Source organism: Myotis brandtii, unplaced genomic scaffold (assembly GCF_000412655.1).
Source record: "Myotis brandtii unplaced genomic scaffold, ASM41265v1 scaffold95, whole genome shotgun sequence".
Taxonomy (NCBI): Eukaryota; Metazoa; Chordata; class Mammalia; order Chiroptera; family Vespertilionidae; genus Myotis; species Myotis brandtii.
This window is the reverse complement of record NW_005371920.1, coordinates 911979-939714: the sequence shown is the minus strand read 5'-3', so window position 1 is coordinate 939714 and position 27736 is coordinate 911979. Positions and strand designations below refer to the sequence as shown.

The 27736-nt window shown below is 43.0% G+C and overlaps 1 protein-coding gene across 1 annotated transcript in view; it reads left to right on the top strand.

Annotated features, from left to right (window-relative positions):
• The window catches only part of SH3RF2 (SH3 domain containing ring finger 2), a 99574-nt gene that overhangs the window by 47839 nt on the left and 23999 nt on the right, over positions 1 to 27736 (top strand). Inside the window, exons 3-5 of the mRNA XM_014533146.1 lie at positions 2022 to 2291; positions 6344 to 6439; positions 11180 to 11500. Coding sequence (XP_014388632.1) covers positions 2022 to 2291; positions 6344 to 6439; positions 11180 to 11500 — 687 coding nt within the window. The remainder of the gene's footprint in view (positions 1 to 2021; positions 2292 to 6343; positions 6440 to 11179; positions 11501 to 27736) is intronic.

The window sequence follows — 27736 nt, the reverse complement described above, 5'->3', positions numbered from 1 at the left end:
CCCTGATACAGCCAACCCTGGGAGTGTAGCCCGTTTAGATCACCGCCCCCCCCCTCCCCATCTTTTGCTCTCATCCAGCATCTATCTACCTGCTTATTTTTCAGGTAAGAATGTGTCCAAAAAGTTGGTTGCGTAGTTTGCCAATCCTACTCAGCTTGGCTTATTTCCTTCCCAAATTCCTTTCCCATGTCTTTCACTTCTCATTCCTCAGTTTTATTTATTTTATTTTTACTATCCAATTATAATAGGGAATACAATCAATTTATTGTAGAAAAGTTAGAAAACACAGCTAAGCACTTAGGGAAATAATTTTTTTTAGTATTCAAAAATCTCACCACTTAGAAATAACCCCTCTTAAAATGTTGGTGGATAGCCATCTAGCATTTAGTATTTTCCCTGGGTAAAAAAAGATATATATGTATTTATAATGAAAGTTTAGTCTACACAACTGTTTTAACCTCTTCTATTATACTTAACAGTATATTCTGAGTAACTCAATGCTATTAATTATAGATCAACATCATCATCAATTTTAATAACTGTAGGGTATTCCATTGTATGGGTGCATCATAATTTATTCAGTCAATTCCATTTATCCACGGCCCTGTAAACCTCCTAGTACGCACATCTTTGCTGAGGATGAGCTGTGTTCTTGTGGTTTCCTACCCCTTTGGGTTCCTCTTACTGTACCCAGGGACCAGCAGGAAAGCATTCTCTGCCATCCATCAGCAAGACGCTGCTGCTCCGGTCCTGGCTCTACCCCTAAACTGCTTGCAATTCCTTTTCAAATGAACACCACAGCCTCAGAAGGTCCTTGAAGAACAGAATGAATGTTTTCTTCCACCCCCTTACAAAAGCAAGGCTGCCCCCAGGAGAGGGGACTGTTCCACCCCAGTGCTGAGAAAGCACAACGTGAAGCACAATCCCAGGTGACACTGGCGGGCCTGCCATTAAACCTAAGTTGTTCGAACTTTCAGTTTGTCAAACTGGCTTCCGGGAGAGCAGAGTGAGGTCCTTTCTGTGTGGAGAAACCGTTTCGATTAGGAAAAAAAAGAAAGGCATTCGACTGAAATAATGATTTAGACAGACAACAGATTTAACAAATGATGATTCTTTAGGTAAATTTTAAATATTGATGATTGATTTCTGACTAATGATGTGTCAGTTGCACTTCCTAGAGAGGCAAACACTAGGGGTTTACAGTTTCTAGAGAAGGCTGAAGACAAGTTCCGCTGCATCTCCCTCATGTAACACTTTCTATCTTCGGGAGTTTTCAGCCCAGTTTTCTTCCCATCGATACTGAGGAATATGTAGAACTGATATCATCAGCCCTCCATTATAGGTGATGATAATAAGGGAGATCATTTATTGAGCACATACTATGGACCAAGCCATAAGCTAAAACTATTATGAATATTACTGATTCCTCACAACTCCCTATAAGGTGGGTGTTCTACTATTATCTCATTTTATAAATGAAGGTGGTTTAAGAAAAGAGTAAATAGCTTGAGCATGGTCACACAAGGGAAAAGAGGTGGAGCCAGAATTCACAGTCCTCGTCCAGGCCCCGGAGTCGCTGACTCACTCAAGTGCATGTAGTTGTGGAGTTAAATCCGGAACCCTGTCCCTGCATAGTGGTTAAGAACAGGAGCTCTAAACTCAGGTGGCCTGAGTTCAGATCCCATATCTGCCATTTCCCAACTGTGTCACCCCAGGCAAGTTATTCAGCCACTCTGTGCCTCAGTCACCCTACTTAGAAATGGGCATAATTAGAGTGTCCATCTCAAAGATACGGTCCACAGGTCATCTAATTCTACTATATAATTCTACATACAATTCACCACCTAATTCTACTCACTCATAACAACATACTTTGTGGTAAACATTGCATTCAGTGTCTACAGATCCACAAGATGATCCGCATTTAGCACGTAGCACATTGGGAGGGTTCAGTAGTTAATTATTAATATGATTCATTCTGTTCCTCCAGCCTCTAAGCCAAGTACATGTTTTATTGGCAGGTGCCTCGAGCAAAGGCCTTATGCAACTACCGAGGGCAGAATCCCGGTGACCTGAGGTTTAATAAGGGCGATGTCATTCTCCTTCGGAGACAGCTGGACGAGAACTGGTACCAGGGGGAGATCAATGGAGTCAGTGGGTTCTTCCCGGCCAGCTCTGTGGAGGTCATCAAGCAGCTGCCCCAGCCACCCCCACTTTGCCGGGCCCTCTACAACTTCGACCTACGAAATAAGGACAAGAATGACAACCAGGACTGCCTGACCTTCCTCAAGGTAAGATTCTGGGCAGCCACCAATGTCACTAGTGACCATGCAGAGACTGTGCAGAACCTGGAGTTGTTTGCTTAATATTTGTTTATATTTTTAAATTATATTAGGTGTATATATCTATGTATATATGTATGCATACACACATATGTGCTTGCATATGCAATGTGTGTGTATAATTCAAACTACATAGACATGAAGTCACTAGAGAAATCTATTAATAGCAGTTTGATAGAAATCCTTAAGCCTTTTCTATTGAAATTATGAGAATAAGCATTATACATTCATCATTCTACAATCACTTTGAGCACCTATTCTTTTTTTCTTTTTCTTTTTTAATTTTAAAAAATATATATTTTTACTGATTTCAGAGAGAGGAAGGGAGAGGGAGATAGAGACATCAATGAGGAGAGAATCATGGATTGGCTGCCTCCTGCACGCCCCCTACTGGGGATCCAGCTCACAATCCCAGCATGTGAGCACCTATTCTTTGCAGGCGCTGGGGATACAGCATGAACAAGTCCCAGTCCCTGACCTCAGACAGAGTAGTGGGAGGAATAGACATGTGGACAGAAAATTACAAACATAATTTGATAGCGTGCTTGCAAAACTACAGTTCTTACCTCTTTATCATGTATCTGTACGGCTATTCTTATCGACCAAGTTCTCATCACCTAATTCTTCTCATTTACAACCATTTTGTTGTAAATGTTACATTCAAGACACTCCAAACACACACCATAGCATAATTATACCTTTAAACATAAAAAAAACCTCTTACAAGCCCTAACCGGTTTGGCTCAGTGGATAGAGCGTCAGCCTGCAGACTGAAGGGTCCCAGGTTTGATTCCGATCAAGGGCATATACCTTGGTTGCGGGCACATCCCCAGTAGGGGGCATGCAGGAGGCAGCTGATCTATGTTTCTCTCTCATCGATGTTTCTAACTCTCTATCCCTCTCCCTTCCTCTCTGTGAAAAATCAATAGAATATATTTTTTTAAATGTTTAAAAAACAAACAAACAAAAAAACCTCTTACAAGCCCTGGCCGGTTTGGCTCAGTGGATAGAGCATCGGCCTGTGGACCGAAGGGTCCCGGCTTCGATTCCGGTCAAGGGCCCATGCCTGGGTCGCAGACTCGATCCCCACTAGGAGGCGTGCAGGAGGCGGCTGATCCATGATTCTCTCTCATGGATGATGTTTCTATCTGTCTCCCTCCCTCTCCCTTTCTCTCTGAAATCAATAGAAATATTTTTTTTAAAAAGTATGTGTCTATCATTCAAAAAAAAAAACTCTTACAAGATATACTTTCCAAGGACATTAATCACCCTAAAAATGTTTTGCCTGCATACTTGTACTAAAGTCTAGACTCCTTTAATTCTCTGTTCAGTATTTCTTATTCCTTCAACATTCAAATTTCCTCATAGAAACCATAGTTGGGGTGGTTTTTATTCTTTGCTGCTTATGATAAATCAAATACAAGAAGTGGTACTGTCCCACTGGCTCGGGAAAGGTCTGCTTTGTAGGACATTTTTATTCCACCACTGCCAGAGACGAGATTTACTTCACATTCCCTCCTACTAGATAACCTCACTGCCCTCCACATTTTGAAATACTGATCATTCTTGTCTTGGCACCTCCAAGTGAGTCCCCTAAGGAAGGTCATTCTGTAGCCCAAACTGCACAGGCCATATTTCAACTGCAGTCAGAGGAAGGACAGTTCAATTCCACAAGCCTTTACTCGGTGTTCACTTTGTGCCAGGCGTTAGACACTGTGCTCTGGGGACGCAGCTGGAGGAAGACACAGGCAGGGAGCATCCTGTTTTGGGTTTGGGGGTTTTGTTTTTGCCCCTCTCTGGGGCACTTACTCTACCAGCTCATTCATTCAGTAGGCCCATCCATGTGCCAACCTCTCCACTGGGAACAAAGTGATGAGTCACTGTTCCTACCATCACAGACCCAGCAGACTAGTGGAAGAAACAGACACATAAATGGTAAGTTATGACAAGGAACCAAAAGAGAAAATTTGATTCATTCTGGAAGGGTATGGAGGCTGAAACTGCACTAGGAAATCGCATGGTCTTTCTGAACTCAGTATATCCAAATTAAACATGAACTCAGCATGGTCTTTCCCTAGTGTTTTCCATCTCATGAAATTGTACAATTTATTCACACATTCATCTATTCATGCATGCATTCATTCAAGAAATATTTTCCCCTCTAGCCAGTGCTTCTCAGTGGTTAGAGTGCTGAGCCACGCACCAAAGGGTCACAGGTTCAATTTCCAGTCAAGGACATGTGCCTGCCTGGGTTGCAAGTTTGATCTCCTGCCCTGGTCAGGGCATTGCTGAGCCACGCACCAAAGGGTCACAGGTTCAATTTCCGGTCAAGGACATGTGCCTGCCTGGGTTGCAGGTTTGATCTCCTGCCCTGGTCAGGGCATATGCAGGAGGCAACCAATCAATGTCTCTCTCTCACATCAATGTTTCTCTCTCTCCCTCTCCCTCCCATCACCTTCTACTCTCTCTAAAAATCAATAGAAAAAATATCCTCTGGTGAGGATAAGCAAAAAAACAAAACAAGGAAATATTTATTGGATGACTCCTAAAGGGAGGCCACTGTATTAGGTGCTGGAGACACGGAAATGAACAAAACAGACCCAGGCCCTGCAAACATAAAGTTGATGTTCTGATGGGATAGATAAGCATTAAAAAAATACTAACCACTAAATATGTAATTGCAAAGTGTAATAAGGACAGAAAAGTTAAGAAAAGATATAATTCAATAAATTAATTTAGATTTAGTTTCATTTAAATTACCCAGGGGCATGGGTCAGAAGGTCAAAGAGATCAGCAGGTGACTATTAGGTTTAGATTGATGAACAGGTATGGATGTGGAAAGAAGTCCCTGATATGGTATTAAGTAAAAAATCAATGTGTCCTACATTTGTAAGAAGTGCAAAAAGAGGCAGAATGACTAGGCATGCTAGGAGTCAGAAGAGTGGTTACCTCTTGTTAGGTGATAGGAAGAGTACAAAGGAACCTTCTAGATACTGGCAATGTTTATAACTCGATCTGGATGGTGTTCCATGGATATAGTTAATGTAAAAACTCATCAAGCTTTATATATAAAATTTATGTACTTTACTATATTAATTTGTGTATGTTTTGGAACAGATTTTAAGAATTAGTATGCTTTTTAAAATATATTTTTATTGACTTCAGAGAGTAAGGAAGAGGGACAGAGAGATAGAAACATCAATAATGAGAGAGAATCATTGATCGGCTGCCTCCCGCATGCCCCTACTGAGGATCAAGCCTGTAACCTGAGCATGTGCCTCAACAGGGAATCAAACCATGACCTCCTGATTCACAGGTCGATGTTCAACCACTGAGCCACACAGGCTAGCCTAAAATTAGTATGTTTATATGTACATGTATATATGTGTTCTCTTCATAGAAAATAATCTGAGGGAAAAAGGTGTTAACTAAGGTGCTAACAGTGATCATACCTATATTGTGATAGAATTTTTCTCTTTGTTTTGCTTATCTGTATTTTAAGATGTTTCTACATATAACCTTTTATAATAAAAAAGTCTACATATAAACTTTTATAGTAAGAAAAAATTGAGTTAAAAGTCACTTTACATTTGATACATTGAATACTGATAGGTTCTGAAGAGTCTTCAAAATCGGAATGAAATTCATTCTTCCTTGTGCTAAGATCGTCTATCTTCCTAAGGCTTTCATCTTGATTTCCTCATCAGATTAATTTAAACAAAAAGGCCAGATTCTGCTGGTGATTAAAAATTAGAAACATTTCTAAGTTTTCCTATTGGAGTCCACTGATCCTCCAAATTATTTCTATGTCTCTTGTGTCTTGGTGATCCAAGTCTGGCCCTTTATGGAAAAAGATCATCTAGCAGGAAAATTTTGTAAACAAATCATGAAAGAACTCCATGCCTTGTACCTCACGCCATCTGGGGCTCCAAGCTGATGTCCACTGAGAGCTTTCACCACCTGAAAACAGAACGCTGACCATGAGACTTTTTGTCTTTCAGGATGATATCATCACTGTGATCAGCCGAGTGGATGAGAACTGGGCAGAAGGGAAGTTAGGAGACAAAATCGGCATCTTCCCAATCTTGTTTGTTGAGGTATGTGAGCATCAAGTCTACATCTGATTAAGCTTACCAGAAAGATGCATGTAACATAGTGATTCCTGAGAGCAATTTCCATTTGATCTGAGGTTTATTCAGAACTAACTAAAGTCTCTAGGAAAAGATGCCAGATGATAAGATCCAGTTCTGGCAAGAGTATGGGGCAAGGGCCTTTTTATTCTGCTGATAGGAATGTAAATTGGTGTCATCTCTCATATTCAAACTCTAACTCATATCAAGAATGTTAAAAATGTACATCTCCTTTGAATCAGCAATTTCACATCAGAGAGTTTATGATAAGGTAATATTAAAATAAGTTTGCAGAGATATGTGTATAAAATGTGCACATGTGTTAACCATAATATTGGATATAATAGTAAAAAAAAACAGAAATAATCTAAAAACATAATAATCTAAAAAGAAACAATTAGAATTTCGTTTTTAAAAATAATGGTGATGAAAATATATACTTATTAAAAATAATATTAGAGAAGCATATTCAGTATCACGGAGTATTTGGAATTATGGGAAAATGTTTATGATTTATTGTCAAGTAAAATAAAGTTTAACGGGATAGAGTTCTGGAGATCAATTTCACAACCATTACTTACACTACTGAACTGTACACTTAGAAATGGTTCATATGATAAATTTGATGTGATATGTTTCCTGCCAATAAAAAGAAACAAATTGAACTATATAAAACTAGCTTTACAAATATATGTGTATATATTAATGGATAAAGAACTAAAAGGAAATGTACCAAAATATCACCAAATGGTGAGACTCTAGACGATTTCAATTTTTTTCTGCCGTCTTGTATTTTGTAAATCTTCTGAAATGAGCACATATTTCTTCTTTGTTTTTTTAAAGAGGAAAGAACACATGCTAGGATATTTACCTAATATAACTTGGAGTCTCTAACCTCTGTAACCTTCAGCCTCACCTGAGCTTGAAGCAGGTCATTGCAAATTTAAAGGAGAAGATTCAGTAATTAACTGCATTTATTAGTGCTTCCCAGGCATAAAGCAGTAAAAGTGCCCTGGCCGGTATTGCTTAGTGGTTAGAATGTCGGCCCTTGTACCGAAGGGTTGCAGGTTTGATCCCTGGCCCCAATCGGGGTGAGTGTGGGAGGCAACCAATTGATGTGTCTCTCTCACATCAATGTTTCTCTCTCTCTCTCTCTCTCTCTCTCTCTCTCTCTCTTCCCCCCTCCCCTTCCTCCCTTCTCTCTTCTGCTCTGTCTAAATGATCAATGGAAAAAAAGATCCTCGGGTGAGGATTAACCAAAAATACAATAAAATAATAAAATAAAATAAAGCAATAAAAGTCAGTAGTGGGGAGCTATGAAAGAAGTAAAAGGCATGCTCCCTGACCTCTAGGAGAGTGGGGTAAAGACAGTACAGAGGCATAACTGGAGAGAAGGAACCAATTCTTTCATTCATAAGAGTTAAAGCGGGTTGTGAAGTAAATGGAGTGTCCAGAATACTGCACAGGTCTCAGGGTTCTCTGTACCCCGTGTACTGTATCAGTGTGGAAGGGATGAAAAGTGGAAAGGAGGGATGGAAGAAGGGTCCAGAGAGGCTGGTCTTCTATCTCTAATAAATTCTCATTCCCAGTGCTTTTTCTCCTGCTGAGGCCCCTACCAGGTACACCCACCCCATCCAATTCTCTCTACTTGTTCAAATTTCACTCATTTTACAATGTAGGGAGTAGGAAGAGGAAGTGGTTAAGGATCATGCCCCCTTTCTGATTTGTGTGCCTAGGTTGGTGGTGGAGCCATTTGCTTGGTCAAGCAGCATTTGCTAAAGAGGAACAATTATGTTGATTGGAAGACAGTGGTTGAGATTCTAAGGACAGAGATGAGCTACAACTAACGTCTAGCTGTACACACAGGCAGGCTGAAATTTTTGCAGATGAGAGCTCACATCGTCCCCTGCATTATCTCAAGAAGCTTCTTCATAGCTGGGGCATGTGGGAGAGGCACCAATGATCAGATATTACCCACTTCTGATACCCTTCCCCCGCCCCCCAAAAAACTTCTACATTTAATGATTATTCATTTGGATACTCTCCCCACCACTTCAGCTCTGAAATTGGTGATTATAAGAATCCTCAAGATTGTCATCAAGCTAGCCATTGCTTCCTTTGTTCTCCTAATTGCTAGGAGGGGAATAAGATAATCAAGTGGCTGCTCTACTCTGGGAACCTGGTTTTCAAAAATGGCTTGAAACCTACATTGAGCTTTCTAAAGCAGCCCTTAGATTCTGACTTCCGTCGTTTCATTAAGACTAGCACTTGCTGAGGACTCTTTAAATAAGTTCTGCATTTCCAGTGCCATGCAAAACAGTTGGAAGGAAGGAAAGCTTTCTTATGAGAGTGATACGGGGTGTGTGTGTCTTGTTCTTGTTTTTTGCATAAACAGGATTTTTCTTGTTAATGTAGCATTGGATTTATTGAATTGCACCTGGATAAAAAGGTGGCAAAACAAACTCTGAGCTCACACCCATTCTTGTCAGAACTTCTCCAACAGGGCCTGCCTGGGTTATGTGAATCTTGCTCAGCTCAATGAACCTCAAGGATGTTGTTTCAAATGAGTGGATGCAAACTTAAGAGATGTGCAATCCTTCCCCAACTGAGCCATTAGTCACAATGGCAGAGAACAAGGCAAACCAAGAGTCACAGAGGCCCTTTCTCAGTGTCGCTGATGGTGTTGCTCACCTGGAGAAAGAACAATTAGGTGGAAGCAGAAAAACATTAACTGCATTGTAGCTGTGAATGACCCTGAAGAAGTTTACTCATTCAACTCAAAGAGTGTATATTGTCCTCTTTCTGGATGAACAATGGAGGGATAGGTGCTCTGGGGACTGGAAGGGCATTGTCCCTAATCCAGAAGGCTGTCAGAACTTGCCTAAACAGTTTCAGTAAATTCCTAAATGGTCTCCCTCCTTCTGGTCTGGAATAATACCTTTTTATGTATTTATTTTTATTTACGTACAATAAAATTTACTCTTTTTGGTGTCCAATTCTACATGTTTAGGTAAATGTATTCAGAATAACCACACCATCATCAAGATGTAGAGTAGTTCCAACGCTCCCCAAAATACGAGGTGATGCTGCCCCTTTGTAGTCAGCTCCTTCCCTGATTCCCACCCCCTGGCAAACACTGATCTGTTTTCTGTTCCTATAGTTTTCCTTTTCCAGAATGTCATAGAAATGGAATCAAACAGAATGTGGCCTTTTGAGTCTGGCTTCTTTCACTTAGCACAATGCATTTGAGATTCATCCATGGTGTTGCATGTAGCAAGTAGTTCATCCCTTTTCATTATTGAATCATATTCCATTGTACGGATGTGCCAGAGTTTGTTTATTCATCCACCAGTTGAAAGACATTGTAGTTGTTTCCCTTGCTTTGTTGGCAACTGTGATTAAAGCTGCTATAAACATTTGCATATCATTTTTAGAGTGAGCATAAGTTTTCATTTCTCTCCGGTAATTATCTAGGAGTGGGATTGCTGGGTTGGATGCTAAGTATGTGTTTAACTTTGTAAGAAACTCTCAAAGTATAGCAGGAACTTCCAAAAGCATAAATCAGATCATGTCACTCCTTTACCTAAATTATTTCAAAGGCGTCCTTACACTTAAAACAAACATGAAGCTTCCCAGGCCCTTTGAGATCCAGCCCCTGCCTGTCTCTGTGGTTTCCTCCACCACCTGCTTCTCACTTGCTCTGTTCCAGCCCTCTCTCTTTCTTCCTTGTCTTATTCTCAAACAGGCTGAGCTTGCCACTACCCTCCCACCACACCTCCCTCTTCCTCCTCCCTCCCCCACTCCCCTGCCACCTTTCAAGACCTTTCCACTAATTTATAATCCCTCCGCCTGGCCTGTTCTTACCCAGTCTTCACGTGGCTGGTTCCTTCTTGCCATCTGTGTCTCAGCTTAAATGTCCCCTTCTCAGCAGGTTTTCCTGGATCCCCCAATCTAAAGGAGCCACCTCCCCCAGTCACTATCACAGCAGAACATTATTACTATCAGACATTTTCTCATTTGCTTGTTTCATGCTGGCTTTGCCATTTATAAGTCACCCCTTCTGGGCCTCAGCTTTCTTATCTTTAAAGTGGACAACATAATGCTTCCTCCCCTACTTGATTATTTTTTTCACAATATTACAAGCTTCTTGAGACATAAACTACATCTGCTTTAAACTTTTCTCTCTTGATTATTTTAATCACCTGCACATTGTCACTGAAAAGTTCTTACGTGGGCATATTCCCTTTTACTCCATAGTTGAATTTCTAAATTATAATGAGACGGACCAGATGTAGTTTCAGAGGGCAACTGGTGACAGTCATAATGACGCATGTTTAAGTACTTGTTCTGGAAAGTTTTATTCACACAGACCCCCGTTTTGTCAGCGTATTTCAGGTTTCTGGAGGAAATGAATTCATGTGGGCCCTTGGTGGGCAGGGTATTCAAAATATAATGCAGTCAGTGGTTGTGCTAGAACTAGTTGGTACTAGACTGCAAGAGCTGGTTGCTATATTTTCAGGAATTTTGCTAGCCAGTTGTTGAACCATTGGTAGATATTTACGCCACAGAAATTGGTAGACTCTACAAATCAGGAATGGCGAGTGAGGTGGTGGCATCTGAACTGGCTTCAGACTCGCCTGGGTAAGACTTAGTCGGTCATATTAGACCAGGAAGACTAACTTCTCACCAAACCTTTTGTCTTCTCAGCCAAACCTCACCGCGAGACACCTGCTAGAGAAGAACAAAGGCCGCCACCCGTCCCGCACAAAAAGCCTGTCCCTGGTGTCCTCCTCCAGAGGCAAAGCCACCAACACGCCCAGCCTCCGAAGGGGCCCTGGGTCCAGGAGGAAGGGGCCCGGGCAGCTCTCCATCACGACAGCCTTGAATACCCTCAACAGGATGGTCCATTCTCCCTCGGGGCGCCATATGGTGGAGATCAGCACCCCAGTGCTTATCAGCTCTAGCAACCCCTCTGTGATCAGCCAGCACGTGGAGAAAGCAGATGTTCTTCCCAGTTCTTTGGGACAGGTAGGAAACAGACCCTCGGGATAAGGGCACCTTGGAGTTGGTCAAGTGATCCACACCATGTCACAAGCAAAACTGGATGTTTAGTACCTGCTAAGCACTCATAATTCGTAATAATAACGAGTGTATTGTGTGTCAGAGTTGTGATCTCATCTTGTCCTTGAAACAGCCTGTGAATTAGGCATGATTAGTGCTATCCCCACTTTACAGGTGAGAAGACTGAGGCTTAGAGGAGTTTAACGATTTGTCAAATTCTCACAGATGCTTTGCTTTCCCATGCTAAGAGCCTTGACATGGTCCCTTTCCCCTAGAGAACTTCCCTTCAAGGAGATAATGGCACCCATTTTTCAGAGGGGGTCCTGGCGTCACAATTTGAAATTTACTGGTCCATCCTCCAGCAAGGTACTGGGCATCATGTGGAAAAGAAGAAAAAGAATTTACGAGTTACTGGGTGTTTGGAGGGCTGGCTACATAACTTGCAGGGCCCAGTGAAAAATGCTAATGCAGCTCCCTTACTCAGAAGTGATTAAGAATTTCAAGATGGCAACAGCAGAGTATGAAACAAGTGGAGGGCTCTTCTGAGCACTGAGCCTTGTGTGACTACACATGTTCCACACCCCTGAAGACAGGCCTGGGTGTTTTCATATGGAGCATCTAATGCGATACTGTATGTAAAGTGCTTAGCACAATGCCGGGCACATACTAAGCACCCAATAAGCATTGGCTCTTAATACTGTTCTTAATAAGCCTGGTCACTGGGTTGCCAGCTGAAGGGAAAGAAACCAGGGCGACTGTGGCACTCCAGAGCAGAAGTACCTCTAACAGCATGTGGCTCTTCAGGCTGAAGGGTACTTTAGCACATGAAGGACTGGAGGTATGAGGCAACGTAATTAAGAACTGCATGTTGGCTATTCTGCTGAAAACACTCTTTGGAACCATGCAGGTGGCAACTTGAGAGGACAAACCTCAACTTGCATGATGCATTTTTTTAAAGCTGTAAATCTTGTTTTTAAACATGAATCTCTACCTTGGGATTAAATGGCTTAATTGGACTCTAATCCCTTTTTAACAAGACAGGGAGGAGGAGAAAGTCAAGGACTCCTGAAAGACCTGTGTACTGGTCTAAAAGGAAAACAATCACCTTTTATAACACTTCACATTTTACACCACTGTCTGGATTGCCAAGAGGCTGGCTGTCCCTGTACCTTTGTCCACCACCTGCCGCACGCGCGCGCACACACACACACACACACTTCTCTCCATATACACTCTCCTCCAACTTAAAAAATCACACTTATAAGGCTCCCATTCTACACACACATTCCACACATGTTGTTACAAGTACGTACACACTTTGTGCCCAAAGTTCTTCTCCCTCCAATACACACACACACACACACACACACACACACAGGCACGCACACACACACACACAAATGGGGGCCTATTGACTCACAATTAAGCCAAAGAGTGACAAATTTTTCTGAAACTATTCTTTATATATAGACAGATATATAAAGCACAGCCCACATTCAGTGGATTAAGCTAAATTCAAAGTAAACATCATTACATAAAAGGGTACAGTCTTTTTTTTTTAGTTTTATTCATTTCAAACGGGCTGGATCCGGCCTGAGGGCCGTAGTTTGCCCACGGCTGATTTAGCCAAATCACTTTCCATGTGTCATTTCAATTCTTCTTCCTGCTCATTTACCTCATCTACAGAGAGGCTGGACAGGAGTGGAGAATCCTAATGGAATTCAAAACAAGTATTTCTTCCTAGTTTTCACAAACAGTGAGAATTCCAAAGTGTGGCATATGCATATACTATTCCCAGGGAACCACTGCACGGTATTAATAGTGGCGGGGCGGGGGGCAGGGAGGTTCGATTCAGAAGGCTGTGGATTATAATTATTTCTACATTTTTGCCCAGGTGTTATCATGAACAAATGTTTGTGGAATAAATATTTGCTGTTCCTCCAGGAATTTATTTTTGATGCATTTGCCTGTCACAATCCTCTGCATGCCCCAAAGCCCTGTATGCCCACCATTTCTTCACGGCAACTCTGCCTTCCCCTCCCCTGCAGAATTAATCTCGCTCCCCTGTGGTCACAGTGCATGGCTCACACTCTTGTTCCTTGTACTATAAATACCGTGTATAATCTTACCACCTTGCTCACTAAATTGAAAACTTAAGGGCAAGGATGATGTTTTATTCATTTACGTTGCTGTTGACTTTCCAACGCCCCAGTAAAGGTTTCCAATAACATATTTTGCCTCAAGAATCAAAAAACAAAGCAGCAGCCTATGACTTACTTAAACAATTACCAATCCCTTCCCCCTCTCATAATTATCCAGAAAACAAGAGCTAAGACAGAGAGGAAAAGGCAGGTTGCAGAAGTCAGTGTAAGGAATGCAATTCCCTGCCCCTCCTCCATCCCATTCCAGGATGCTAATGACAAGTCCCAGCATCTCCCCTGGGCTCCTGGGAGGATGAGCTGGCATGCACGTTGGGGAATTCTGGGGTCTATAAAGCTGACTCCTTTCGATCCTATATTTGAAATATTCTGAATAAAGTGATTTCTTTATTCACTTTATTCGAGTTCAAGGAACCTGAACCATTAAGTCCAGATCCTGTCCCAGGGTATCCCTTTGTCTTCATCTTTCAGAGGAATCTCCCAACCCAACTTTACAGTACTCAGGAGCGCCATGAGAGGTGGTTTCTACTTAGTATTAAGATAATTTTTCCCCTTGAACACACTCTCAGTCTAATTTATGGCTAAGATGGTTTAGCTAATCCTCCTTCTAAGGTAATTTACAGAAATAAATTTATACCGAGAAGTGGAATTATTAGATCATATGGTAACTCTATAGTTAACTGTTTCAGGAACTGCCAACTAGTTTCCAACGTGATTGCACCATGTTGCACTCCTATCAACAGTGTGTGAGGGTTCTAGTTTCTCCACATCTTCACCAACATTTACTACCTGTCCTTTCTATTATAGGCATCCTAGTGGGTATGAAGTGGTATCCATGTGGTTTTGATTTTCATTTCCTTGATGGCAGTGACGTTGAGGAGCTATTCCTGTGTTTATTGCACATGTGTTCTTTGGAGAACTGTCTATTAATATCCTTTGCCCATTTCTTAGTTGGGCACCTTCTTCTTCTTGAGTCCTAAGTGTTCTTTATATATTCTAGCTGCAAGTCACTAATCTGGTAAATAATGTGAAAATTTTCTCAGTCTGTGGATCGCCTTTTCACTTCCTTGGTGGTATCCTTTGAAGCCCAACATGTTTTAACTATGATGATGTCCACTTTACCTACTCTTTCCTTTGTTGCTTGTGTTTTCCATGTAAGAGTTTTATAGTTCTAACATATTTAGTTGTATGATGCAGTTGGAATTAATTTTTGCATATGTCATGAGGTAGGGGGTCCAAATACCTTCATTTATTGTAAAAGAACGCCTCTCATTTTGCGTTAAAATTGTTTCAGATTCAGGTGTTGTCAGCCTTCTCCATCCATTATAAGCCTCCCCATCAGCATTTCACCTAATGATTTGAGGTTTTATTCATGAACATATTTCATTTGAGATTGAAAATGGTGACGTTCTAAATCTATCATTCTTCCTGCAATTCTTCTATGAGATTGACTACTACTTTTTGAGAGCTGGTTATGTGCAAGATACTATCCTGTGAGTTTTACCTAAATTATTTCATAATGATCTCAAAGCCTGCACATCATAGGCCCCCATCACATACTGGGTAACCAAAGTTCATGCCTCAACCACTATATTCTCACTCTCTCTCTTTCTTTCTCATTCTCCCTCTTGTTTGCTCCTGGGCGTTCTCAGAGCTCAAAGACAGGACTCATTTCTCACCACCTTCTCGCCTGGCATGTTTGACATCACTGAACTGCTACCCATTTTTCCACTGGCCACTGCCAGCTGGGCTAATCTTTCCCTGCCTGTCTGTGCCAGTCTCCTTGTTTACATCCTTATCGCTGCCCTCAGGCTGGCCTTGGCGTCCTGGCCCCTTTGGCCATGTGTTCACTCTCCCGCCCCTCCTGAGGTCTGGTTCCCACACCTGGGCTACGGCCAGGAGAAAAGGCTGGGGTTTGTCCAGCCTGGAGAAGAAAGGGCTTCAGGGTTCATGCGGGGATGGGCAATGGCTTTATTTTTCCAAACTTGGGTTTATATACTGGTTTTGTGTTCTGGTGTCCAGAAGAGAAAGGGGGCATAAATCATAACATGGAGGATTTCATGAGGTGCAAGGAGAAATCTCTCCTAGCACATAGATTCTTAGAAACCAAATACTGAAAGTGCTGAAGGAGCCTATAGGATACTCTTCTTGTTGGGTTTTGCTTTGCGTTTTACTTTTCCCTGGAGAGAAAGGCAGCTTAGTATAAATGAAAAGGCTTTGAGTCAGGCAAAGCTTCTTGCCATGGTTTTGCCACCTAATTACTGACATTGAGCCTCAGTGTCCTCATCTGCCAGATGAGTAGGCCCTTCCATGCAGGGCCTTTGCAAGGGTTAGCCCTGACTCAGGAAGCTGTAGCCATCGTTCTGACCTCCTTTCCTCCAAGCAGAGCCTTTGGAGTATTTCATCCTTAGTGTGATTGAAGGGAGTCCCTGACTTAGGTCGGGAATGAGCCAAGCATCTTCCAAAATCTAGATGACCCTTCCTATCTGAATCCCCTAAGGCAGTGGTTGGCGAACTGCAGCTCTCAAGCCACATGCGGCTCTTTGGCCCCTTGAGTGTGGCCCTTCCACAAAATACCACGTGCGGGAGCGCACGGACAGTGCGACTGAAACTTCGTAGCCCATGTGCAGAAGTCGGTATTTTGTGGAAGAGCCACACTCAAGGGGCCAAAGAGCCGTAGTTTGCCGACCACTGCCCTAAGGTGTATTTTTCACAACTACTAGCAGATATGGAGGTGATCTTGTCTCATTTTACATGGAAAAAAACTGACACGAAAAGCTATTTCCATAACAGACTCAAGGTCTTTCCCCAAAAAAACAAATGAACTAGTTGCAATTTCAGATAGAACTAAATGTCCCTATGTCAGGCAATGCCTCATCCTGGAGCCACGTAATCCCAGTCGCAATAGCCATTATCCGCACAAGACAGGAGCCATCACCACCTGAGGTTCCATCAAGTCGCAGGTTAGGCCTAGAGAACCTGATCCGCCTCCCACCCGCTAACTGCATTATGCCTCTCCAGGCCCCCGTTGCCTGGTTTTCCAGGTAGAAGGATAAACTGAGCTGGTAGGGTATCCTGTTGCTTAATTTGTTAACAGCACACTCTGAAGATAGAGAACAGCAGGAAGAGCCGTTCCTATTATTTAGTTCATGCTGGTCATTGTAGTGATGCCTCCTTCTGCTCAAGCACACATTCCCGCAAGGGACCTGTTTCCTTTCTGTCTACTGCCAAGCTCCCTCAGCCCCAGCAGGTGTCGGAGTTCTCTGAGGCAGAGAGCTTTTCAGCAGTTTCTCAGCACAGGCCGTATAGTGAGAAAATATGAGATTTGGGGTCGGCCAACTCTGAGATGGAACTCTCCCCTTGCCTCTTGCTGAGCAGTAAGTATCCCATTGGGCAAGTTACATAATCTCTCCGGGCCTCAGTTTTCCATCTGTAAAATGGAGCTGATGATGACAATTTCTTTAACTTCATAAGATTGCTATGAAGATAAAACAAGGCAAAGCTCGTACATGAGATCATAGCCAGGGTTTGGCAGTGGTAAACAGCTCAATAGCCGTTCACTCTGTCATTAATGTTGGGTCAAGTCAGGAAGCTGTAGCTATCCCCCAGCCCCACCGCCGCGGGGCTGGCATGTGCAAACCGGCCTTGCTGGGAATGACATTCACCCGCCCCTCACTTCAGAGGGATGATCCGTGGGAGCCTGCCTTTCGGTGCAGGGCTCCCAAAAGCCCCTTCACTTCCTTGACAGGCAGTGAATTCTGGAAGGAAGAAAGGAGGGAGGCTTTTAGCTTGTATCTAGGGGGCCCTGGGGCACCGGCTCTTACTCAGCTCAGACCTGAGCTGTAATCCCCAGGGGAACCCATGGGAGAGAAGCCAAGAATGAGTGCAGGAGAGAGGACTTTGGACAGAGGAGGAGGCAGAGCCCTCTGTCCACCATTTTCTGTGCACGCCTTTCGGCTTTTTCTGTGAGCCCATCCTCACTGGGAATGGCAGGTGGGTCCTGGCTGCCCAAGCCACTCAGTGAAACAGCCAGCAAAGGGTTGCTGGGTGTCCCCGTGCACCAGGCACAGGTGAGACAGTGGACAAGACACACATGCTCCCTCCGCTCATGGACCGTCCAGGCCAGCAGGGAAGAAATATTGAACGTGTTATAAATACTTGAGGAGGAGATTGTGAGTATCCAAAGAGCTATGAGGTTTAAGGACTGGGAATGGAGTCTGTGGAGGAGGGCCCACCTCGTCTGGGAGGTCAGGGCAGCCTGTCTGGAGGAAGTGGTCTTCAGATGGAGACCTGAAGGATAACAGAAATCAGCCAGGTGACGAAGGAGATGATGTGAAGCCTTGCATGCACCTCTCCTCAGCCCCAGTTCCCTTTGTTCCAAAGTCACACCAGAGAACGCCAGTTCTCCTGGTGCCTGTGACGCCTGCTGTGCCTGCTGCCCAGCCCTGCCCAAGCCCCTGGTGTCCTCTGGGGCACAGCCTTTCTGATTTCTGGTGACCGAAGCAGATTCAGTAATTAGCCCTGCTGTTCAGCATGCTTCCTTGATTCAGCATTTCTCCAAAGAGAGGTTAAGCTTTACATCATCGTTTTGCCCAATTAATCCTGGCAGGTGAGCTGCTCCAGAGACCCAGCCCTGCCCGGGTGAGAGAGGGAGCAGCCTAGCCTGAACCTTAAACACTTTAGCTCAGACTCTATTGCTCTGGGAGCCAGAAGCAGGGGTAATTGATATTCAAGGCCACTGAGGCCTGCAAAGCTCTCTCTCATAGAATTCAGCAAGAAGGAAAAAATAAGAGAAGCAAAATAAACGAGGAGGGCAAGCAAAGAGGTGTGTACAGGGCAGCAGTTGGGGACAGGGAGGATAGTGAAGAGGAACATGGGGGCACGGACATTCCTTACTGACACAGGGAACATGGCCCTGTGGCTCAACCTGGCAAGGCCTCAGTTTCCTCATCTTAAAATGGGACCCTGCATCTGGACAGGCCCAGAATCCAAGAGGCAATGATTCTCTAAAATCCTCACTGGGGTTTTACTGGGCTAGGGATGTACCTGGGTTTATTCAGCAAATGAGCTACTGGGCCATATGCCTTCTTAGGGCATGAGCTGAACATCAGGTCTTCTCCACAGGCTTTCTCCGCGGGGGCTTCTACAGAGGGCACAAAACGGGCATGTTCTTAACAGATTGTTCCCGTGGAAAAGCAAGATACGGGCCCCTATCACAACCCTTTGTTAATGCTTCAGGAATTTTATTTTGGGTGAGTAACAATGTTCTCCGAGAAGAAAAGGAAAGAGAAGTTTTTAAGGAAATGGACCAGTTTTTTTCATAGGAAAAGAATGTTTATCTTAGATCAAAGCACAGGCCTCGGGAGATACAATATCCAGCCTTCTCCTTCTCTTCCCCCTCCAAACAATCAAGCCCTGGTGGAAAATTGCACAACGAGATGCATAATAAAACCTGCTCACATACGCAAAGAATACTGCAAACACCGGGGTGTCTGTTTCCAGACCCTTCAGCTAGGGAAGGCATGCTTTCTCACGGCTGAGACGGGGGGCAGCTCTGAGGACACAGAGGGCAGAGTCAGAAACTCGAACAAAGCATTCCCACCCCTTGGGCTCAGCTGAAAAGGCCCCACTGAGCTCTTGCGCCTTTACCTGCTGCCTTGGCCTTGACCGCTGCCTTCCTGGGCCTGTTCACAAGCACAATGCGCCTACCACGTGCCCGTCTTCCATTCATTCAACAAAGATTTACTGAGTCCCTGCCAATATTTACTAGCTGACCCTTTAAGGATAGAGTACCTGGTGCCCCCTGGTCCCTCCAGGGTTAATCCCAGCTGAGCCTGACAGGGAGGAATGTTTAGTAACAGTTAGCTGAATGTGTGAGTGAAGAAGCGAGTAAACCCAGTGAATGTAGGTGTAAGTGGACATGCATCAATAAACACAAACAAGAGGCTGAATAATGTATGAATTAATAAGTGATTAAAAGGTTTGATGAAAGAAAGAAGACATAAATGAGTATGAATGAGGGAATTCTTATAAGGGTAAGGAATAAAGAAATAAGTATGTATGTGATCGACAGGGTGGGGTCTTTATAAATGTCACATAACAGAGATAAAGCATGTCACTGCCACGCTCTGCTAACCTCATCATTTTGCCTTGCTTGCTCATGCCCTGCCAGCCATGGGGATTTTGAGCTTAATCGGTGCCCTCCCTTGCTGAGGGTGTGCCCATGCGTTAGTGCTTTAGCATCTGGGGCTTCTGTCAGAAGAACAAAAACACCTGTGCCCTGGGCTAGATGCCAGGCAACCCTGCCTCCAAGACTGGCCTCCCATATATGGAAAAAGTATGCCTTCAGCTGATGTCCTCAGCCCCATGCTATCCCTGCGCTATAGGTGCATAGGACCTATTTCTAAAGCTGAGTGCCCCAAAAGGCATCTTTCCAGGTGCAAGGGATGGAGAACAGGTCAGGTTTGGATGAAGTTCATGGCCAATCCTATCTATGGCAGGTCACTCCAGATACTCTGTTTCCCTTGTAGTGCATATCTGATCCATCTGTTTCCTTGTTTTCTGTTTTGTGTGTGATTGTTGTTTTGCCTGCTCACTAGGATATAAGCTCCATGAGGACAGAGCCAGGCACATGGAAATCTCAATAAATATTTGTTAAAAATGAGTGAAACATAGTCTGGAAAACAAGTCGTGTAAACCAACCCCTTGAACTAGCTACCAAGACATGATTGCCTCCCCCAACGGTGGGCCTGACCTGACTCAGCCAGCAGACCCCACATTTCCCCTCTGAGAGCTTGGAGGATTGAATGAAGCTATCTTCAAGGTCCTTCCCAGCTCTCTCGTTCTAGGGTTCTAAAGCCAAGGGAAGGGGCTTCGAGTTTTTCAAGATTCATATAGTGAACCTGAACCCGAGTCCCTGGGTATTTCATGGAGACAGCCATTTAATCTGGCCTGTGTCAGGGTGAAGTGACACTGGGCGTGGTGACATTTCTGTTCTGACTAACGGCCACCTGAGCATCATGTGTGACTATGCAAATGCTGCCATACCTCTCCCTCGGGCTTGGCCAAACCTCTGCTCAGAGCCAAAGCCCACCCTGCTGCCTACGCCTTAGGGAAGCCCTAAAACCTCATGATGGAAATGACTGGGAAGTAAGGCCCTTCTCAGACGTCTCTGCAGGGTTCCCAGAAACTGGGCCAACTCCTCCTAAGTGCAGCACATGAGCTAGAAAGGCCTGTCAGAGGTGTCCAGCCCTCAGGGACTCCTACAAACCCCATCCAACTCTGTCTGCACATCCGCTTCTTAGTTCAGGAAATAACTGTCAGTCCCCCTCTCTCCACCATAACAAGCTGCTTTCCAAGGATGAAGGTCCTGTGGTCTCTATCAGAGATGGGTAGAACATGGGCATTTCTAGAGGTTCAGAGCCTGCTCATCTTTGGGGCGCTCCTGTCTGGAAAATGTGAGGGAAGGACCCCAGTGTAGGATGGATGGCAGGTTTCTCACACCATCTGCACTGTCCCAGTGAGCAGTGGCCTTTGTCACCAATCCCCAGGACCTCGCCAGGTGCCAGGACCTAGCAGATGTGCAACAAGCATCTTCTCTGAATAAATGCCAGGAGGAGACCCACAGCAGACTTAACAGGAACTTCGCTTGTTTAAATGTTATGGCCTTTAATGAAGCCTGGTGAGAGGATTTAATTATCATTGTGGCCAAGCAGTTACTTCTTCGAGTGGACTGTTATGGTGAGGAGGACAAGGGTTGTAATTAAGGTTTTGGTGTTGCAAAAACCGCTAATAAGCCTCACCCCTTCAGATTCTGCTTTGGTGCTAAAATCCTGCCTCGAAGGCAGCAGGCCTTTGGGCTCAGGAAAGCATGAGGTAGAAAACAGAACAGAGGGTGATAGGGCTGAGGACACTCTACCCACCAACCCAAGGACCCGGCTTAGGGAGCAGGATTTTGTCATTGTGGTTTGAGGAGAAGTTGCATTGTCAGCCTTTTCCCCAAAAAGCCAGTGCAGAGCCCAACTATGTAGAGTGCCAGGCCTCACCCTTCACTGGAAGCTTCAGGGTGCGTGAGAATATCCCAGTCCAGTGTCAGGAAAGAGATTCCTGAATGCATGTCCCCCACACATAGGGTCAACCACCCATCAGGGGCCCTACCCAAAGGGAATCTGCCTCTTCTCCTCACCCATCTGCCTTGTATGTCTCCCACCTCATAGCAGTAACAATGGTGACTGTTTATTGGTACTTCATGGAGCCAGACAGCGTGCAAAGTACTTTGCATGCATGTTCGGATTGAATTCTCACAAGAATCCTATGAAGTAGCTACTATTGCTGCCCCCTTTTATAGATGAGGACACTAAAGCTCAGAGGAATTAAGTCTGAGACTCACACAGCCAGCAGGTTTCAGTGTCAAAACTCAAACCCAGTTCAGACGGCCCCCAAAGTCCATTCTCTTAGCAATGGCTGCATAGAGTCTCAAGGAGGTACAGAAATCCACCTGATCAGTGAGTGTCCCCAGGGGGTTCTCAAAGGACTTGAACTGACAGTATGGGAACCCATGCCAGCTAGGGTTTTCCAAGCCTCTACGCCAGTGATGGCGAACCTATGACACACGTGTCAGAGGTGACACGCGAACTCATTTTTTTGGTTGATTTTTCTTTGTTAAATGGCATTTAAATATATAAAATAAATGTAAAAAAATAAAAGTCTTTGTTTTACTATGGTTGCAAAGATCAAAAAATTTCTATATGTGACACGGCACCAGAGTTAAGTTAGGGTTTTTCAAAATGCTGACACGCCAAGCTCAAAAGGTTCGCCATCACTGCTCTACGCAGATGTTCCAAGCACCACCTTTTCTCCCCAACAGAGGTCAAGAGGCAAATAAATAAATCAGGAATCTATCTTCAGCAAACAGGGTTTATGAAAAAAACATTTTATGTCTGGTAAATAGCTCTTGACAACCTTTCAGAATAGTATTATACCATTAAAGAAACTGAATCAGTAATTTAAGATCTTCCCTCACAGAAAACCACACAGAAAGATCCAGACAGTTACACAGGTGAGTTTTTTCACATTTTCAGGAAGGGGATACTTTCACTCTTTACAAACGCTTCCAAAGAATGGGGAAAAAAGAAAACATTCCCCAATTTATTCATGAGGCTAAGGTATTATTAATATCAAAACCTGGAAAACAACAACATAAGAAAATTTTGAGTTCTACCTCACTCGTAAACAGCTGCAAAAACCTTCTGTGTCTATTGGCAAACCAAACCCAGGAATATATGGAAATAAAATACATTAAGTTGGGGTTTTCCCAAGAAAAGTTGATTTAATATTATAAAATTGATTGGTGTAATTTATTATATTAATAGATTAAAGGAGAAAAAAACAAGTGATCTTTTCAATAGACATAGAAAAATGATAAAATTCTATAGCCATTCATTATATTTCTTAAAATCTTAGCAAACTAGAAATAAAAGGGAACTTCCTTAGCGCAATAAATGAAATCTATATAAAATTGACAGCAAACATCATACTTAATGATGAAATGTCGAAGTCATTCCCTTTAAGATTAACAAAAAGAACAGAATGCCTGTGTGTTTCTGCCCAACACTGTCCCTCCCGGAGTGCCTGGCCAGTACTGTGGAGCAGGCAAAATAAATAAAAGGTCAAGTATTTGAAAGAAAGAAACATAGCTGCCATTATTTGCAGGTGATATTATTCTCTCAATAAGGAACTCAAAAGAACTAGAAAAATGTATTACTAATAACTATGAGCATAGCATGGTTACTAGACACAAATCAATACAGGAAAGCAAATCCTATAAAATAAAGAGCTAATATGCTAATTAGACCTGAAGGCAGAACAAATTTCCAGAACAACCAGTGGGTGGACGGTGAGGCAGCCGGGGCTGTGAAGGCCTACTCTTGCACGAATTTTGTGCATCAGGCCTCTAGTTGTATAATAATTAGGAAAATATTGTTTTGAAATACCATTTTCAACAGCAACTAAATTTTTTAAGTCCCTTAAAATAAATTCAGCAAAAGACATGTAAGTCTTTTATGAAGAACATTTGCAAAACCTTGTTTAATGACATTTTTAAAAGACCTAAAATACATGAAGAATTATGTCATGCTCTTGGATTGGAAGACTTACTATTTTAAAGATATTAATTCTCCCCCAATTTATCTATAAAATCAAATACCAGTGGGTTGTTTGTTTGTAAGTCAAAAGGTGCTTCAAAATTTTAAATGGAAGAACAAAAAGCCAACCACCAAGATATTTCTAAAGAAGATTATGGAATTTGGTTGGGGTGAGGAGTGGGATCTACCCCATCAGATATCAGGTTTTATATAAAGCTATAGTATTAAGAGGGCATGGATTTAGCATATGGATTCTATTAAACCAGCAGAACATACTGGAGAACCCAGAATAGACACAGCCTGGAGACTTGATTCATGACAGAGTGCGCTTTGCAGATCAGAAGGAAGGATGAACTATGGTGCTGGGCTAACAGTGTACCCATGTGCAAAAAAGATGAAATTGGATTCCCCTTGTCAAAAATCAATGCTAGCTGCATCAAACACTTAAATGTGAAAGACAAAACTATAAAGCTTTTAGAAGACAGTATAGAAGTACATCTTTATGACCTTGAGATTTAAAAAAATTATGTTCAAGATTTCTGCAAGGGAATATATTGTAAATTTTACTATTAAAAAGAACTTCTGTTCATCAAAAGACACCATGCAGTAAAAATACAAGTGACAAATAATTCATATTCAAAATATTAGAACTAAAAAAAATTAGACTTCATAATTTAATAAGAAAATAATAAATAACCCAGTAGAAGGGAAAAATAGACAAAGAACATGAATGGGCATTTCATAGGAGAAACAGGGAGCCAAATATATGGTGAAAGAAGCTTTGACTTTGGGTGGTGGGCACACAATGCAATATACAGATGATATATCATGGAATTATACACTTGAGACCTTTATAATTTTATTAACCAATGTCACCTCCATAAATTTAATTTTAAAAAAAGAAACAGGAATGACTCATAAACATTTGAAAAGAAACTCAAGCTCATTACTACCCAGGTAAATTCATTTGAAACCACAATAAGATATCATTTCACACCCACCATAGGCAAGTATTAGAAAGCTGGGCATTGCCACATGCTGGGGAGGTTGGGGAGTAATGGGAATTGTCATTTGCTGTTAGCAGAAGTGTAAATTGTTTCAGCCACATTGGGGAAAGTTTGTTATTACCTAATAAAACTAAGCAAGCTCATACCCTGTGGCCCATCAATTCCACCTGTAGCTGTATATCCTGGGAAAAGTCTTGTACATGTGCACAGGGGACATATACAAGAATGTTCCTAGCAACATCATTCATAGCAGCCCCAAACCAAACATCGCCCAAATGACATGTAAATGATAGAATGGTTAAATGATGGCATATGCATATAATGAAATATGAGACCGCAGTGAAAATTAGCCACAAAAACTTAGTGTTGAGCAAAAGATGCAAGTCACAGAAGAATACACACAATATGAATCTGTTCATAATGTGTTTAAAAACTAGCAAACCTGGTCTGGCTGGTGAGGCTCAGTTGGTTGAGTGTCGCCGTGTACACTGAATGGTTGCTGGTTCCATTCCAGGTCAGGGCACACACTTGGTAGCAGGCTTGATCTCTGGTGGGGGGTGTGCAGGAAGCAGTTGATCAGTGTTTCTCCTTCTCCCTTCCTCTCTCTCTAAAAATCAATTAAAAATAAAAACATTTTTTAAGTCTATTTTAAAACCAGCAAACCTAAACAACATTGTTTGAGGATGTATTCCAAGGTGGTAAAAATTACATAGAAAAGCACTGGCCGTGTTGTAAATGGTTAAGCATAGTTCTGTGCACTGAAAGGTCACTGGTTCAATTCCCAGTCAAGGCACATGCCCCGGTTGCCAACTTGATCCCTAGTGGCAGCCACAAGCCAATTGATGCTTCTCTCTCACATCCATGTTTCTCTCTCTCTCTCTCTCTCTCTCTCTCTCTCTCTATCTCTCCCTTCCTCGCTCTCTAAAATCAATAAAAACATTTTTTAATTACACAGAAAAGCATTGGAATGATTACCACAAATTTCAGTATTACACTTACCCTGGGGTATGGGTGGGGGTGAGGAGGGGATCTGATTGTAGAGGAATATGCAGAGGAGCTCTAAGTACAACATTCCATTCCTATTTTCTTTCTATTTCTTAAGTTGGATGGTATGTATACAGCTGTTAGTTTTGTTACTCTTTAAATGATACATAAAGTTATATACACTTATTTGGATGCATAATGTATTTATCATTTAACATTTTTAATTACAAAGGAAGTCACAGAGCAGGGTGGGGGCTGGGAGGTGTGCAAAGGCCAGGAGTGAACGGGAAGAGGAGAAAGATAAGTCTGGAGAGGAAAGCAGGAGTCAGACCACAGAGAATAGTCTAAGCTTCCAGGACTACCGGGCAGATAGAAATGTAGTCATCTCACAGCTCAGTGTCTACTCTCAGGGACATTGTCTACTCTTGGGACCTCTGTTCTGCCATGGAAGGGAGAAGAGGAACAAACAAAAACAACTTAACATTCCACCTGCTATCAGATCTATTTCATATTACAAGGGACACTTGACAGGGACAGTGGTCATCATGAACACAGTGTATCAAGGAGCATAAAAACAGAACACTGAATTGGCTGGATGCTTTGTTTTCCTGGGATGGACAAACATGCCTCATACATATAACCTCTTAGCCACATTGAGATTTGGAAATTGTAAGTGCTGACTGTGGCTTCCTACAGATAGGCTTCCAAGCCTACGTTCCTTGCTTCTGGTGTCAACTTGACCACCCATTTGCTGGCTACCTCCAGAAAATCATGTAATCATTTTATCTCAGTTTCCTCACCTGTAAAAATGGGGATAATGACAATGAAGCCTGTGTACAGTAAGTTAGCTTTAGAATTGTAGAGTCTGAGAGTGAAATTCCTCTTGACAACCAGGGCAAGTGTCTCCTGGCACAACGGTGCCCAGAGCACCTTGAACTTCCCCCGCCTAACATGCACCGCACTTATGTAATTATGGGTTTAATCGCCTCCCTCCCGTGTACTTGCTGAGTACCACGTGGGGAAGGAGGAGCCTTGTGTGTTTTGCTCATTGCATTAACCCAGGGGTGGGCAAACTTTTTGACTCGAGGGCCACAATGGGTTCTTAAACTGGACCGGAGGGCCGGAACAAAAGCATGGATGGAGTGTTTGTGTGAACTAATATAAATTCAAAGTAAACATCATTACATAAAAGGGTACGGTCTTTTTTGTTTTTTAGTTTTATTCATTTCAAACGGGCCGGATCCGGCCCGCGGGCCATAGTTTGCCCACGGCTGCATTAACCCCAGTGCATAGGGCCAAATAAGGTTCACCCATTGCAATTCTTGCATGTGGCTCTTAAGTCTCTTGATCTATAGAGGAAAGATTTTTTAATTTTATAAAGACAGATGGTCAACTCCAGATTATCCACAATGGTGGGTACAGAAGCTACCAAATAATGTCTAATCTTCTGTCTCTAAAATGCAACTCGTCTCCCAAACCTGAAGGAACACTATGTATGTTAAGGCCCTTGTTAGCTCCTGGGAATCTTGAGATGCAGGACAATGGGCCTCTCTGGAATGGACCACACTCTACTGAGGAAACAGTCACCCCATGCCCACCAAGGTGTGAGCCCTGGAGGAAATAGCTGCGTGCCACGAAGGGCTGGGAGGGGGACATTTTCCTCCAGAAGAGCGGGAGAGGTAGGGTTGCTTGTTCCCATCCCCCACTACACTCTTGGATCCTGCTCTCAGTCCAAGGCCTTGCAGAACTGTTGCATAAAAAGAAGTGCTCCATCCACACCATCCACACCAAGCAGCTAATCTCTTTGCAGATCCAACTAAGTCGTATTCATAGAGCACTTACATGTGCTAAACAACTTACATGGGTTGTGCTGTTTCCTCCAGATAACAACTCTATGAGAGAGATGCCATT